Source organism: Oryzias latipes, chromosome 18 (assembly GCF_002234675.1).
Source record: "Oryzias latipes chromosome 18, ASM223467v1".
Lineage (NCBI taxonomy): Eukaryota > Metazoa > Chordata > Actinopteri > Beloniformes > Adrianichthyidae > Oryzias > Oryzias latipes.
Window position 1 is genome coordinate 26161275 of NC_019876.2, and position 17269 is coordinate 26178543.

General features: G+C 40.5%; 1 protein-coding gene across 1 annotated transcript; it reads right to left on the reverse strand.

Moving 5' to 3' along the window:
* Positions 1-1757: 1757 nt before the first annotated feature.
* LOC101161094 (P2Y purinoceptor 3) lies at positions 1758-16270 on the reverse strand. Its single transcript, XM_023966266.1, has 2 exons — positions 15626-16270; positions 1758-4335 (listed from the first exon to the last, which is right to left on the reverse strand). The coding sequence occupies exon 2, from the start codon at positions 4187-4189 to the stop codon at positions 2759-2761; it is 1431 nt and encodes a 476-aa protein (XP_023822034.1). The 5' UTR covers positions 4190-4335; positions 15626-16270; the 3' UTR covers positions 1758-2758.
* Between the last annotated feature and the right edge of the window lie 999 nt (positions 16271-17269).

Below are 17269 nucleotides of genomic sequence, written 5' to 3' on the forward strand. Positions count from 1 at the left end.
AAATTCCATGTTAATTGTTTGAACCCATACTTGTAGGGTTCTGTTGAGAGATAGAAGAAATGTCCTTTTTGTCGATGCTGTGTTGCTGGCCCTTCACAGAAAAAATGATGTATGCCAACTTGTGGGTAACGTTCTCTCAGTATCTTCAGAACTGAATCAAGGTGGGCCCAGATGGCGACAGGGTCGTGTCTTCTGGAGGTTGATATGGAGCAGAAGATGTGTGGTGCTTGTTCACCAGGGATGTAGAGCACTCCAGTGTGCAGACTGGCCTGCTTATGTGAACCTCCAAAATTCACAGATTGTATTTCTTCACTGTACTTGCACGAGTAATTTTCTCTAAAATCTATATGCAAGAGGGAGGCATTGTGTTTCAAGCTGCTCCTGAGCTTCCTGTAGGCATCACACTGCCATGTAATGTTGAAAACAAACAGATGGTTGTGACTGAGAGGGACTTTGTCAGACTCTGACAAGTGACTCCGCCCCTTAATGTCCGGTTTTTGTTCCAGTCAACATCATAGACTGGGAAAAGGCCAAAGTCCTCCGCACTGAAGACGACAGACGCCGTATCTGGATCATGGACAGTAACAGGTGGAGATCCGAAAGCGAGCCCACATCTCCATGAACCGGGATGAGGGGGCCTTCCTGCTCTCTCATACATGGAGCAACATCCTCCAGCAAAAAACAGACATCAAGGGGCGGAGTCACTTGACAAAGTCTGACAGGTGACTCCGCCTCAGTCACAATCATCTGTTTTTAAAGACGTCACACACTGCCACCTGATGACGACCCTGACGAAGGTGGAAGGAATTCCACTGAAACATGTAAGGTTGTTGACAAACAGAAACCGTGTCTGATAAAAAATAATTTAAGAACTCATATTAAGTTGTTCTTTTATAATCGCTTCTTATCGGTCACACAAAAACATTTCCTTGCATTACCAATTTAACCCTGGAAAGATTTAATGCTGTTTCACACTCTGCAAGAAAGGAGACATTTCTTCTCACATTCTAATCTTTGAAAAGAAAAGGAGATTTCATACCAGCCAGAAAGATTTACAGTTGACAAAAAGCCATACACCGACATTGGATCCTCAGGAGTCTGTATGGTCTTCTTTCCACTAAGCAGTACTGTACGATCCTGTCCAGACCAGTCCGTTATTTTAAGCATTTCCATTATAACATTGACCTTATAGGTCAGATCGAATTTTAGCATTCTTGGGCCCCAATTGGTTGTGGTACTACAAAAAAAAAAATGGAACAGAGAGGTAAGGGTGGAACTAATGTTGAAACCCGTTGATTGGTTGAAGGTCATTACGACAAAAAAAAAAGCGCCAAGAAAGCAGCTGTATTGCTCTTTGCCGCCCACAATCTTCTATCAAACTACATTAAATGCTTTGTATCTACGAAAAGCCAAGCAGAAAAATTGAGCAGCTGGATGACCTCCATTGTTGTTGTCATTGTTGGTTTCACCCCTTGACCTTGTTGCTGTCAAACTTTGAGTGGAAACGCTCACCTGAGTTGTCTGGACCATTCTAAACTGAACCGGACCGTACTGCTCAGAGGAAACGAGGCTTGTGTGCATTATGCATTGTAACAGAATGGCAAAAATACAATGGTATGGTGACATCATGGTGTCAATAGAAAACTCCTTTGGAAGAAAAGAAAAACTATAAATGCATTAAGGTGAGGAGGAAGGAGACTCTTTGAGCTGTTTCTGATTAGAGAAAGAAAAGTAAATACATAGAGACAATTGTCAGATCAGGTCTGATTGGGAAGACCAGTGCCCTCACCCAATTTTTATTTGCACTCTGCATTTACCAACACAATACACTAGTTTGTTGTTTTGAGTGTGTGTGTGTGTGTGGGGATCATTGGCAGCCACCCACCGATTGGAAGATTTCAGGCTCGATTCCCACCCTGCCCGCCCATGTGCCAAAGTGTCGTTTGGCAGGACACTGAACCCCACATTGCTGTTGGTGGTTATAGGTTGGCGCCAAAACTCAGCAGCAGAACCACCATCAGTGTGTGAATATGTGTGTGTGCATGGGACTGTGACTGTATAGCACCTTGGGCCTTGAGCAAAAAGCGCTATATAAGTATACGCCATTTACCATGTCCAGACCTCAAAGGTTTGACAAATATCAAATGAATGGATTGAAAGAACTTCAACATTGGGGCTGAGGAGATATAAATGAACTCTTGCTACCCTGCATAAGAAAAACCTTTCTCACTTCAGACTCTCAAGAAGGCTCTCGAGTAAATCCTGTGTCTTCATTGTTCTTCCAGGTGATGCTTTTGAGCTTTCAGAGTTTTAAAACTAAGCTTTATTTTCAAAAACAACTTTTGTTGTATTTGTGTGATTTTCAAATAAATACGGGGCCTATTTGTTTGCCTTGTAACCATGTTGACATGAAAGTTTCAGGAATCAAAATGACACTTTGAAACACATTAGTTCTGCATTTTATACACGCCTTAAAATTTTTACACATTTTCATAAAATGCTAAATGTCAGAAAGGAAATTTCTGAATCAGGTATACAGGACTTTGAGTGGAGGGGAAGGCAACATACAAATAAATGGACAACAGTTAACTAAACTGGTACACCTTATCGACACAAAAACACAAAAGCTCTTTCAGATGTTATTCAGAATTTATGAAAACAAACTTGCTGTATGAAGAGTTAACAGAGTTTCATCATGAAGGTATTTTGCAGACAAGCTTTCTGTTCTAATGTCAGTTTGTGACTGATAATTCTATCTCTATCTGTTCTCCACCACATATTTGATTTTGGCTGTGTTTGTGTATATTGGACTGTGACATGGTTTATTCTGCTCCTTGTTCCTCTGGTTCTTTGCTCTTTCTTCTTCCAGAGCCTCTGCTCTGTCCATGATTCTTAGAGGCAGAAGCAGTCCCTCCCGTTGTTGACTTGTGGTGTTTGCCGCTTGGCAGCAGTGATTTCCCATCTTGTCTTTGGTCAGAAAATAAAGCAGAGCATTGAGCCAGGCATTAAATGAAGCCAAAGGCCTTGTGATCTTGTAGCAGATTGACACCGTTGTCATTGTGTGGCATGGGACCCTCCTAGATACTTTTAGAAGTAGAACGATGGTTCTTGTGACATGGAAGGGGAAAAAACACAGAGCAAAGAGCAGGGTGATGGCAATGATGGTCCTGATAGATTTCCGCCTGCGATTGGCATAAGGAGAATGAGCACCAAGAAAAACAGAAAACCCATCCTCCCTTCCTACGGCCCTCAATAACCCATTACTTCGATGTCCAACTTTTGCAGAGCTCATTCTACCCCGTCTTTCCACGTCTTCTTGGGCTCCAGCTCTTGGACCTCGACGTGATGAGGGTCGAGAATGGAGAGTTCTAAATATAGTCAGAACCACATGTGAGTAGCACCATGCAATTATGGAAAAAGGTACAAAGAAGCCAAGCAAATGCAGGATAATTCCATAGGGTACATACACTGGAAACTCCTTATCTATGGCATCATCCCAACAGTTCTGGTATTGCTCAATGACTACACTTAAGGTATCACAGCTTGTATTACTATTCACCAATGATATGTTAGAGTTTGATTTGTTAGCACTTGCACTTGTGTTGCTTCCAAGTCCTGCTAACCTTGTCACACAACCAGTCTGAGCAAACCGGAAGATTGGACAGGTCAGAGCAAATACCACAATCCAAACCAGGACACAAGTGTACTTGACAGTTTTCTTGGTCTCCAGGGAGATCACTTTCATTGGGTGGCAAATCCCCAGGTATCTGTGCACAGAGATGCAAGTGAGGAAGAAGATGGAGCAGTAGAGGTTGAAGTAGAAGAGAAAGCGGACCAGGCGGCACATGAAGTCCCCAAAAATCCAACGGTCTTGCATGATATAACTGGCTATGAGGAATGGCAGAGATAAACCGTACATGAAGTCCGTAGAGGCCAGGTTGACCATGTATATCAAAGAGGTGTTCCAGCGCTTGGTCCGGAAGGAGCGATAGAGGACAACAGAGTTGAGTGTGATACTGAAGATGAATGTGAAAGAGTAACAAATAGGGAGGAAAATGTATTTGTAGGACTCATCAATGCTGCAAGATGAGGTTGAATGGGTGGAGGAGTAAGTAGAATAGGGAGAACTGAGGACATCTTGAATTACGGCCGCACTAATGTTTGTGGAATCTCCACCTCTGGATGACATTTTGTGGTACAAAGTTGTTCTTATTTGAGGGTGGGAATTCAGCTGTCGTTCATATCCTAGGAAAGCCAGTATAGTTTTTCTCTTTCATTCTTGCATCCCAATGGTGTCTTGGATAGCGAGGTTCTTGTTCCTGAATGAATTGTAACCTAAAAATAGAAACACACAGAACAGTTAATTGGTGCTGACCTCAGAGACGTTTCTTCAAATGCCAGCATTACAATAACATGGCATTGTAGGACAGATTGGTATTAATAACACCATTAAGGAACAGCATTCAAAGGTTACTATTGTTGTTCAATTTTGTTACAGATTCTGTTTGGATTTTATAACAAGAATAAATAAATAAATTAATAAATTAATAAATTAATAAACCGTTTGTGCTTCAGCCTGTTGGTTTTCTTGAGGTCCATATCCAAAACTTTGATATATGGACCACAATCCCTTGGGTTTGAATGATTTATTTAAAAAGATGTATGTACATTAATTTTCTTTTTCTAATCCTAAATTTCTTCATTTGAACACAATGGATCAAAAAAATATTAAATGTTAATATTTATAAGGTTTTTCTTTTGGCAAATCAGCTGCATTATATTTGGCATATTAAAAAAAAAAGTAGTGAGCGTGGCGCATTCAGATCCAGAGCATTGAACAGTCCTGCACTATTTACTGTTGAGATTCAGGAGTAAAAAGCGAATCCCGACCTAACTTGAGTCAACGTAGAGAGAATTGATTTGGTTCTATTTCTTAAATGGTGGTATCTTGAACCTCCCTGTTATACTGCTGCTTTTACATTGTGAGTTTTTTGAAACCCATCAGGTTTTCATTTAGAAACACACCGAAAAGTCTAGTTAACATACGTTTAGATGATTATTCTAGATTTGGACAAATAGCAGATGTTTTTGATCTGGGCTTTGGATTTAAAGTTTTAAACGTGTTGGCTCACCTAAAGTCTAATGATTTTATACATACATATTAAAATTGAAAAATATAAAGTGCTACTATAGTGAGATTGTAACATACTTTGGTGCAGAACAAAACTTAGTGGAACGGTACCGTCGATTAGAGGGACACACGATTCATACTGTAAGTTTGCATCTGCAACAGTGACAATCATCCAACCTTTAAAAAACAGTGATCAAAGAACAACTATGTGACTCATTCTGATGTACAGTGTGATGTCATCTGCCAGCTGACATATCTGTTTCCACGTTTATTATGCTCCTCTTTGTTTTCTGTGCAAGACATCTACATTTACAGGATTCCGACTGTGAACGTTTGGAATGATCCATTTGTTTCTGTTTGCTTCTCGGAGAGTTTTGCTCATTTGCATTTGTTTATCGTTTCCTTTTCCTACGTTAACCCTTGTGCTATCTTAGATGACCCCCCCCCCCCCTTACATTGACGTGTTCTCCCTACCATGACAAAGGTGGATAAAGGTGGAAAGATTTCATGTAATCCATGGACACCAGTGAAGATCACAAATCATTAAAGAAAAAAGGTTCAGCACACTGTCTAGTGGGTCTAGATGAGCCAACTCCCAATGTTAAAGTGCCTAGGATAGCACAAGGGTTAAAACACTAGATGAAATGTGGTTCATTTGCAGGTTCCTGCTTTCACATTGAGGGTGTGCCGACTAGCCTATACTGCCCTGAAAAAATAAAACTCAAAGAAGCCTAACAAAGCAATGGCTGATAACAGCTGATGACACGTTCCGCTGCATGTCAGCCATTACAGACAGCAATAATAAACTGAAAAGTCATTTTCTAGGAGATTTCTGTCATGACACTTAATATTTAAAATGGCTAGAAGTCTGAGGCAGGAGACAAAAGGGATCCGATGGAGGAACTTTGTTATCAAACTTTCATTGTGAGGAATGATGGCTTTGTCCGGGGTTTACCCCGCCTAACAGTATCCAGGTGGGAGAGGCCCCGGCAGCCCTTTGACCTCGAAAGGGATGGATGGATGGATGGATGAGAGGAAGGAGCATTATATATTCTGCAAGTTGTCAAATCTCAAGTCCCCAAATTGTAATGAAAATGTCATAGGGATGGAAATTTTGTTTGTTTAGACATTTGCAACTACTGAAGAGTAGAGGAAGAAGAGAGGAACTGTTGTCATTCTTTGAACAACAAAGTTAATTTTTAATTTAAAATTTAAATCCTAAATTCAATTAAAATCTCCGTCCCAGACCTTCATCTTTGTGTGCACCACTCATGCGTGACAGAACAAAACCAGCTGACATGTTTCTGTGCAATTTATGGTGGGAAATCCTAAACAAACTGCCAGAGGACTTCTCAGTCCCTCACTATTCCAACTCTCTTTGTCCCCAGCAGGCACCACTTAGATGGAGGTACCATGTAGACTTAGTAAATAAATAACTGTTTTGTCGCGTGACTTATTCTCAAGATTTTTTCATTTGATTGGTGTAACATCATTCCTAGGGATGTGGATCAATCTCTCATCATCTAAAATATGGCAATGCAAAAAAAGAAATGCTTCTTTGAGGGAAATTCAATGCTCCTATTCTGAACTGCAAACATCTGAAGGCGTAGTCCCAACTGCAACTGTCCTTATACAGTCAGGACCATAAATATTTGGACAGAGATACATTTTTCTAATTTAGTTTCTGTACATTACCACAGTGAATTTTAAATAAAGCAACTCAGATGCCATTGAAGTGCAGACTTTCAGCTTTTATTCCATGGGTTGAACAAAAAGATTGCATAAAAATGTGAAAAACTAAAGCATTTTACAAACACAATCCCTTCATTTCATGGGCTCGTAAGTAATTGACTTCCATGCTATTTCATGGGCAGGTGTGGGCAATTCCCTTGGTATGTCATTATGAGTGAAGCAGATAAAAGGCCTGGAGTTGATTAGAGGACTCGTGCTTGCATTTTGAAGTTTTTGCTGTGAACAGACAACATGCGGTCAAAGGAGCTCTCCATGCAGGTGACAGGAGTCATCATTAAGCTGAGAAAACAGAAAAAAACATGCGAGAAATTGCTACAGTATTAGGAGTGGCAAAATCAAAAGTGTGGTACATCCTGTGAAAGAAAGAAAGCACTGGTGAACTCAGCAATGCAAAAAGACCTGGACGTCCACGGAAGACAACAGTGGTGGATGATGGCAGAATCATTTCCATGGTGAAGAGGAACCCGTTCACTACAGCCAACCAAGTGAACAACACTCTCCAGTAGGTAGGCATAACAATATCCAAGTCTACCATCAAAAGAAGACTTCAGGTAAGTAGATACAGAGGGTACACTGCAAGATGCAAGCCACACATAAGCCTCAAGAATAGGAAGGCTAGATTGGACTTTGCTAAAAAGCATCTAAAAAAGCCAGCACAGTTCTGGAAAAACATTCTTTGGACAGATGAAACCAAAATCAACCTCTAACAGAATGATGGCAAGAGAAAAGTATGGAGAGGGCGTGGAGAAGCTCCTGATCCAAAGCACACTAAATCATCAGTAAAACACGGTGGAGGCAGTGTGATAGTCTGGGCGTGCATGGCTGCTAGTGGCACTGGAACACTAGTGTTTATTGATGACGTGACACAGGACAGAAGCAGCCCAATGAATTCTGAGGTGTTCAGAGACAGACTGTCTGCGCAGATGCAGGTGAATGCAGCCAAACTGATTGGGCGGCGTTTCATAATACAGATGGACAACGACCCAAAACATACAGCCAAAGCAACTCAGGAGTTTATTAAAGCAAAGAAGTGGAATATTCTTGAATGGCCAGTCAGTCACCTGATCTTAACCCCATTGAGCAGCATTTCACTTGTTGAAAACTAAACTTCAGACAGAAAGGCCCAAAAACAAACAGCAACTGAAAGCCGCTGCAGTAAAGGCCTGGCAGAGCATTCAGAAGAAGAAAACCCAGCATCTGGGGATGTCCATGACTTCAAGACTTCAGGCTGTCATTGCCAACAAAGGCTTTTCAACCAAATATTAGTAATTAACATTTTGTTTTCAGTTATTTCCTTTTTCAAATGACTTATGAGCCCATGAAATGAAGGGATTGTGTTAAAAAAAGTGCTTTAAGTTTTCCCATTTTTATGAAGTGTTTTTGTTCAACCCATGGAGTAAAAGCTGAAATCTGCACTTCAAGGCATCTGAGTTGTTTTTTTTTAAATTCACTGTGGTAATGTACAGAAACTAAATTAGAAAAAATGTGTCTCTGTCCAAATATTTATGGTCCTGAATGTAGGTGGATTCAGTCTGCTGCAGGAAATTTTAAGACTGTAGACCACCCTGTGAACCTGTAGTGAACACAAGTGTAAATTAAGGGGGAACTAGGTGAGACGCAGTCACGTCATACAGATTTTTCATTCCAACGAAAACTGCACACTGTGTAAGGAGTCCGTTAATGCCGTTCAAGTGATAAGTGGTGGACTGACGGTTACAAATACCATCACCTGTACGCCGTGAGTGCGTGTAACTTACATTATCCTTAAAACACTCCATGATACACTTTCCTCACGCACAACCACAACCATCTTATGGAATTACATGAAAAATGGAGTGTTCCATTTTTCATGTAATTCCATAAGATGGTTGCACAAGCCTGAAGGGAACTGCAAGACACACCAGCGCTTCCTTTAAGACTTTTTTATTGTCACTATTAGTACGTTTGTCGTTTTCATAGACGCTAAAAACAATAAATGCTGACTGTCATTGAAATGAGGGACAGGCTGTTCTTCCACTGGAAGGTAAAGTAATTTGATTCCTGCTTCCTCTTCATGTATTCTCCACATGTATGCTATCCTTCACCAGGACACCTGTCTCCTGGTGTCCTGGTACTCCCATTGGCGTATGACTCATTCTAGGAAGTGATCAGTGTTTGTATGCAATACAAACTGCAACGGGAGAGAACACGCCATTCATGTAATTGGATGTAAAAGTCGAATAATCTGGTTTTCTCGTCTCGGCGTGTCTCCGTGAATGATGAATGACCCGTCAGATGGAAACCTGGCTCTTCTGAGCACACCTGGGCACCACCACCACTGGATGGATAAATGTAGCTGATTTCAATGGATGGAATGGAAAGATCCAGGACTCTCCAGCCCCTCCCCCCCTCTCCTTTGAAGGCTGTCTGCCATCTTTGCACAATATGTTTGACCTCCTGTTGCAGGCTGCTGATTCATAAGGCTTGTTTGCCTTCCTGTGTACAAGAGTCCTCTGCTGATTCAGCCCCTTCTCACCCCATTAACCCAGCAATAAGTAACCACTCTACCCCAAAGGTCTCTCCTTTCCTCCCTCTGTACACTGGCCACGCCTCCAGTGGACCGACTGTACCTCACAACAATTAATTTGCAGGAAACTAACGGGGAGCATCAAAACAGCCTGACAGGATTTACTGAGGTTAACCTGCAGCTCTGGTCAGCTGCAGGCCTGCATATTAAGATGAGCACTCAGGCAGTGGCTGTGTGTTTGTGTTGGTGTTAGGTGATGACGGCAGATCCAACAGTGACACAGCGTCAGAAAGGCTCTGCCTGTCTTCAAATGCCGGCCAACAAAATATGTCGCAGATTTACGTTTGGCAGTAAACACCAGGAATATGTCCCTCATGCACTACAGTCAAGAACTAGAAGGAGCTGCATTTCCAGAAGAAAATGCAGGGTTGAATGCTGTACTGCTGAATGAAAGCTGAATTAGCTGAAGAAATGGCTGAACTGTACTAGAAGAACAATGAAAAGTTAAAGGTGCAAAAGTCCTAGCAGGAATAAGCTGAAAAATTTGAACATTGTAATAGTAGAATGGCTGAAATAGGTCAAAATTTGTAGGACTTAAGCATGAAAGCTGAAATTGTTGAAAAAATGGCTTAATTGTTAAAAATTTGAAGATGTTGCTAAAATGGCTAAAAGTACTAGCATTGGAATCAGCATCATCAACTGACTCCAAAAAACACGTTGTTTGAGAGTATCATATTGGTAAAAGCTACATGTTCTAAGTTGATAGAAAATCCACTCTTTTCAAAATGGCGGCTTTTCTATTGATTTTATCTCCATAGCAACCATTTTATGTTTGGGTCGCCTGGAGATGAGGAACAAATCAATGTCGGTTTCAGATGAATCGGAAAAAGTAAATTTTTGGACGTCCTTAGCAACGAGCTTTGTTTGCTAACCACGCCCACATTCCTTATATGTCCAGATCCAGTGAATTTCAATATGTTCAGTTCCAGCCATGGATGAAGTTTATTGCAACATTTGCTTCAGATTTTGTCAAAAAATGCCCACCAAACAGTAGGTTGTGTTGCCATCCCATAATAATTTCAAAACGTATGTTGAAGTCCAAAGCCTTGTGAGCATTTCAATGTTTGAACGGTGCCTCTAGCTGAAAGCTTGTTAAAGTTATAATGCTTGAAAGCAACAAAGGTTTTCAAGGATTCTCCATGTATTTAAATGAAGCAAAAATCTTAGAAAATCCTGGAAAATCTTGGAATATCTTGAAAAGTTCAAAGATTTGAAAGACTAAAAGTCGTAGCTGAAAGGAATAAGCTGAAAGGGTTGAACATTGTAATAGTAGAAAGGTAAAAATAGGTGAAAGTTTGAAGAAGTTTAAAATTGCCTCACATTTTGGCACAAAATGGCCGCCAAACTGTAGGTGGTGTTGCCATCCCATAATAATTTTGAACTTTATGTTGAAGTCCAAAACCTTGTGAACATTTCAATATTTGAACGGTGTCTCTAGCCAAAAGAATGTTAAAGTTACAATTGTTTAAAGAAGCAAAGGTGTGGCCAATGGAGCAAAAAGATTGGAAAATCTGGGAATATCCGGGAATATCTGGAAAAGTTCAAAGATTTGAAGGACCAAAAGTCATAGCTGAAAGGAATAAGATGAAAGGGTTGAACATTGTAATAGCAGAATGGTAAAAATAGGTGAAAGTTTGAAGAAGTTTAAAATTGCCTCACATTTTGGCACAAAATGGCCGCCAAACTGTAGGTGGTGTTGCCATCCCATAATAATTTTTAAACCTTATGTTGAAGTCCAAAACCTTGTGAAAATTTCAATATTTGAACGGTGTCTCTAGCCAAAAGAATGTTAAAGTTACAATTGTTTAAAGAAGCAAAGGTGTGGCCAATGGAGCAAAAACATTGGAAAATCTGGGAATATCCGGGAATATCTGGAAAAGTTCAAGGATTTGAAGGACCAAAATGTCATAGCTAGAATAAGATGAAAGAGCTGAACATTTTCATAGTCGAACGGTTAAAATAGGTGAAAAATTGTAGAAGGAGTTTAACTGTGAACTTCTGAACGAAAAATTCTCCATGTATTTCAATGGAGCAAAAATTCCCGGAAAACCTGGAATATCTTAAAAAGTAAAAGGATTTGAAAAACCAAAAGTCATAGCAGAAATAAGATGAAAGAGATGAACATTTTAAAAGTAGAATGGTTAAAATAGGTTAAAAATTGTAGAAGTAGTTAAACGCCAAAAAACGGCGGAAGATACTATAATAATAATAATAATAACTAGAAGGAGCTGCATTTCCAGAAGAAAATGCAGGGTTGAATGCTGTATTGCTGAAAGAAAGCTTAATTTGTAAAATAAATGGCTGAACTGAGCTGAAAGAGATCAACATTTTAAAAGTAAAATGGTTAAAAAAAGTAAAAACCTGTAAAAGAGGTTAAGCACAAGAATTCCCTATGCATTTTAATGGAGCAAAAATCCTGGAAAATCTTGGAATATCTTGAAAAGTTCAAAGATTTGAAGGACAAAAGTCATAGCTGAAAGGAATAAGATGAAAGGGTTGAACATTGTAATAGTAGAATGGTAAAAATAGGTGAAAGTTTGAAGAAGTTTAAAATTGCCTCACATTTTGGCACAAAATGGCCGCCAAACTGTAGGTGGTGTTGCCATCCCATAATAATTTTGAACCTTATGTTGAAGTCCAAAACCTTGTGAACATTTCAATATTTGAACGGTGTCTCTAGCCAAAAGAATGTTAAAGTTACAATTGTTTAAAGAAGCAAAGGTGTGGCCAATGGAGCAAAAAGATTGGAAAATCTGGGAATATCCGGGAATATCTGGAAAAGTTCAAAGATTTGAAGGACCAAAATGTCATAGCTAGAATAAGATGAAAGAGCTGAACATTTTCATAGTCGAACGGTTAAAATAGGTGAAAAATTGTAGAAGGAGTTTAACTGTGAACTTCTGAACGAAAAATTCTCCATGTATTTCAATGGAGCAAAAATTCCTGGAAAACCTGGAATATCTTAAAAAGTAAAAGGATTTGAAAAACCAAAAGTCATAGCAGGAATGAGATGAAAGAGCTGAACATTTTAAAAGTAGAATGGTTAAAATAGGTTAAAAATTGTAGAAGTAGTTAAACGCCAAAAAACGGCGGAAGATACTATAATAATAATAAATAAAGAGAAACAGGAAAACAAAGGGTTGAATGCTTTACAGCATTCAACCAATAAATAAAGAGAAACAGGAAAACAAAGGGTTGAATGCTTTACAGCATTCAACCAATAAATGTCTAACAACACGTGTTGTAGAGAAATGTTGCTTGTATGTATAATGAGCATCACATGTGAACAATCTAAAGTGTCAATTTCCCTTTAATGTACAATAATGCTGCACTTCCTTAATGTTTATATTCATTTGATTCTGACACGGATGTAAAAAGTAGATTTTAAACATATGAACAGTCTGCAAGGTGATTCCTTTGTCACAACTGTCCTTACAGGTGGGTACAGGTAGGGGGTAAAATGGGCTAATGTGTGCCGGGGGGGGGGGGGGGGGGGGGGGGGGGGGGGACGCAGGTGGCCCGCAGGAAATTTTAAGGTCGTAGACTATTCGATAAGCCTGTAGAGCCAAAATGTTCATGCACATTTTTGTTCTATGGGCATGCTGCAAGCGACACGTCGCAGAGAACACTTAGACAACACATAAGGATAACTAAGGGTGAACTAGGTAAGATGCAGGCGCCACACATGAATTTTTCCTTTTTTGCAGCCCCCGCCCAAAATCTGGCCCGTTAGCGCTGTTCACGGGATAAGTGCACACCTCATGCATGCTCCATATGTGCAGCCTGACTGATAGAAATGAGGAAAAACTAAAGTATTTTTTAGTATTTTTATTCACGGGCTTCATGACAAAGAGTGTGGCATAAGGGCATCACACAACAGCATCACCTGCACGTCACAAGTGCCTGTAACGTACATTATCTTTACAAATACATTCCTTTTTTACGATGTCCCCTTGAGGGGCTACACTAGCCTCAAGGGAACCCCAAAACACACCTGTGCTAACTTTATGACGCTCCACGAGCCTGGACAACCCATCAAACATCGGATTTTCAGCTAGCATGAAGATGATTAGCTGTTTACAGAGGTTCCTTTATTTGTTATTTGCTGTCATAAAAGTGTTTGAACCGGCAACATTCCACCTAAGGCACGTTCACGCCGGCCTCAGTAACGTGTGTTCAAGTAGCCACTGTCAATGGAAAAGTCGATGTCAACGCACACATAAGCGCATTTCGTGCTTCTGCGTTCAAATCTCTCGCTCTCAGGGTTCTTAATTCCATTTTCAGGCTCTATGTGCAAAACACACGGCCATTGAACGCGCATTGAACGTTAAACCGGTTGAACTTTGACCCATTTAGGGACTCAGATTTGGTAGTGACTAATGTATGGTGTCCACTTTCATTCACGGAAGTACCAACCGTCTGAAAATTGATCATAAAGGAGAAATTAATAACTGAGGTTTTGTGTCCAGCAGGAATTATAAGACTCCACGTCTGGTATCGCGATTTGCTTCGACATTTCGCTGCAACTCTCTTCCGACTGTAGGTGCGTGCGCTAGCGTCGCTTAGCAACAGTCCAGTGTGAACAAGTGTTTTGTAAAACATGAATTCCTTTGAGTTTGTTTATTTTGTCTGAATTTTGCTCTTAGAATATATATATAATATATTGAAATATATGAATGGGCCTGCTGTCAGATCTGGCAGCGCGAGGAATTGTGGGATACCATTCCTTTTGCCTGTCTGGACGGATTGGGGTTTAAAAGTGTGTTTTTGTCTGCGTGTTTTGTTGTTTAGCTGTTTTACTCTGTTTTGCCGAGTTATTTGATCCTGTTATGTGTATGTCTTTCTGCACCATGAGAGAGGATGATAACTAAACTTGATTTGATTTGATTTGAAATGGTTTCTTTCAAGCAATCAAGGAATAATGCAGAAAACAACAAAATAAGCATTCATTCATTCATTCATTCAAAGACGTATCAAAGTTAGTATAATTAGACATTAAATCAAAGATTGCTTGAAAGGGAGTGGAAGGAAGCAAATTTATGTAATCCCACACCTGTTCTACCGTAACCATTTTATTACATAATTATCCGGTTAATAAATTTTCATCTGACATCAATGCCTTACCAACACAGTTTCAGGTCATTACATTTGCTTAAGTATCAATAAATCGCATGACAATGTGATTTTGTAACTATCTTGTATAATAACATCCCACATACAGATCAGTTATCTAAAATATATTCAGATTAATTTCATTAGAAAAATCATGTTTGATTATAAATGAACACTATCAGAAAATAAACACAACAAAACCTGAATTTTTGGAACCAGTAAATTAATATAATTAGAAATCAATAATTTTAACCATCTTTAATAATTGATTAAGAGTTTTTTTTTCTCTCTGGCCCCACAGTGTGAAACGTTAGTGGGTCATTTAGTCAAATAATGTAGAATAAGACGAACTTTGACATATGTGAGCTCAAGAAAAACTATAAATTAAGCTGGAAAAACATGATAATCAAAGTTAGATCAACATTAAATTGAGTTGGATTATTATGATATTTAGTTAGATAAATATGTTAACTTGAGTGGTATAAACAAAATAAATTACGGATAGTTGGACAGACAAAAGCAGTGAATAAACTCATTTCAACTACGTGTTACCAGATGAAGGGATTCATTTAAGTTGGATAAACTATTTTCTTTTTTCAGTGAAGCTGCACTTTTCCTCTCCTTTTTAACTGTCATCCCTCCATCTTTGCTGTCGGCAGGGAGACGAGTGGAGACACGACAGCTGACATCGGGAGCAAAGCGGGACAGGACCACCAACACGCTCCCCCCACCTAAGGCGAGTGAACCCATCAAAACCCGCAGCGTTTGAGCGGACATGAGCCACACACAGTCATCAGGGACTCCATGAGCTCTCAGACCTGCAGCTGACTAAGGTCTTCCTCGCCCCACATTGTTGGTTTTCCTGCCAGTCTTAGGTTTTCTGAAAGTTTTCAGATGACAGACAGACTGTTGACCTGCAGCTCATCCTCAGAGAGCATGGCAAACACAGCAGCCCCATGGTTTTTCCTCTGTGTCTGTTTGCTTTAAGAGCAGTTACGAAGCTATTTCCAGAACTGACTGATGAGTGCACATCAAAGTCATAAATGCCTGTCGCTCCAGTCTACCTGTTCCAGCCGCGCCTTTCCGTCCATGTGGTTCTCCGTCCATCTGCCGCCCCCCCAACAAGCAGGCGGGATCCGATCCAACAGCTGCGAGACCCGATCAATCCCACCACTTCAGCGGTCACCTCCTTCTGCCGCTTCTCCGAGCAGACGGGGCGGTTTCTATGGCGATGCAGTCCCTCCCTCTGTCCATCTTCCGCGCCTCACCCCTCCCGAATCTGTCTGCGTCTAAAAACAGAACCTGATGAATAATCTCAACGTGGCGGGGGCACACGTGGGCGTTTGATGCACCTCACTAAACATGTTCCGTCCAGCGGACGCGGAGCTCTCCTGGCCATTAAACCGTCGGTACCTGCGGAGAGAAATGGTTGAAAACTTTTTTCGTGTGACAGCTTGACGAAGTTCCAGAGAGGAGTCTTCGTGGTTTTTAAAAAAAAGGAATTCTCTGCTGCAGTTTTAGCTGTTTGCAGACGTAACGTCAGTGCAGCTACAGGAGATCATTTATCTGATCATGGAGCTGAAAGTGCTGTTTGAAACGATAAAACTAGAATCCGCCCAGTGAGTTCAGAACAGAAAGCATCAGACCTCCAGAAGAAGGAGCATCGACCTTCATGTGCAGCTGAACGCCAATGTGGCACACGCAAGGTTGTAGAAGAATGATGTAGGACGGATGGAGATGGAGACGCATGGGGTCAAATTTGGCCCTCTGTGTTTTTCCATTGTTTTAAATTTTTATTTTTTATTTGTTGTTGGGTTCTCCAGGAATAAAGCAGCTCTGAATTGAACACTAACTCAACCAAGATCTTCATAGCAGAGGTTTCCAATCATGGAAATGATGGAAACTGCTTTCACCAAGTTCTGACGCGTCGTGTGGACTGTAAGCCGAGGAAGGTGCTGTTAAAACACAACATACAAACCTTAAAGACGTGTGAACAGATAGCTCAGTTAAGGGTGATGGAAACAGGGGCGGGGTTGCTCTGCGTCAACAGTCCCACCCACAACTCAGAGGTGAATTTCTAAAGAACTCCTGCCGCTCTGCAGAAACTATGTCCTAAAAAAAACCCCACAGGTTTTTCTTAACATTTGGCTAAAAGTGGCATAATCATAATTAAAAGACCACTGTGAACGCTTTGAAAATAAATCAAAAGATGATTGGAGTGGGAGTTTAAATCTGTTTGTAGGGGTTTTTAATCTTTTGTAGCTGGACATTGTTCCAACAGTAAAATTCTGTTTTTAAATCCTTTACTCCCAGTGTAATCTGATTACAGGTTATGCTGTAGTCAGTTGGGGGCCCTTAGTTTTGGAATAACGTTCTGGCAGAACTGCACATGACATCAGATCTTTGAATGTCACCTATTAATGTTTCCTTTTAGAATGGCTTTTAACGGGCATATATCATGCAAAATCAACTGTTTGAGCCTTTAAGTTCATATAATGTTATTTCCTTGCGGCCTTTTGATCCTGTACCGCATTGTTAAGCGTTCCTCTAAAAACCTGCGCTCTGAGCACCAGCCCCTCCCAATCCACGAAAACGGGTGGGTCCTCACATTGTGACATCACAAGGTGAGGAAGAGCCCCTTCTAGGAAGAGTTTGCTCTGCCTGTACCGCCCCCAGGTTAACACACACACACACACACACCTTTTCTC

What these genes read in the sequence shown, in the direction of transcription:
- LOC101161094 (XM_023966266.1), bottom strand. Translation starts at nt 4,189, where the DNA reads ATGTCATCCAGAGGTGGAGATTCCACAAACATTAGTGCGGCCGTAATT.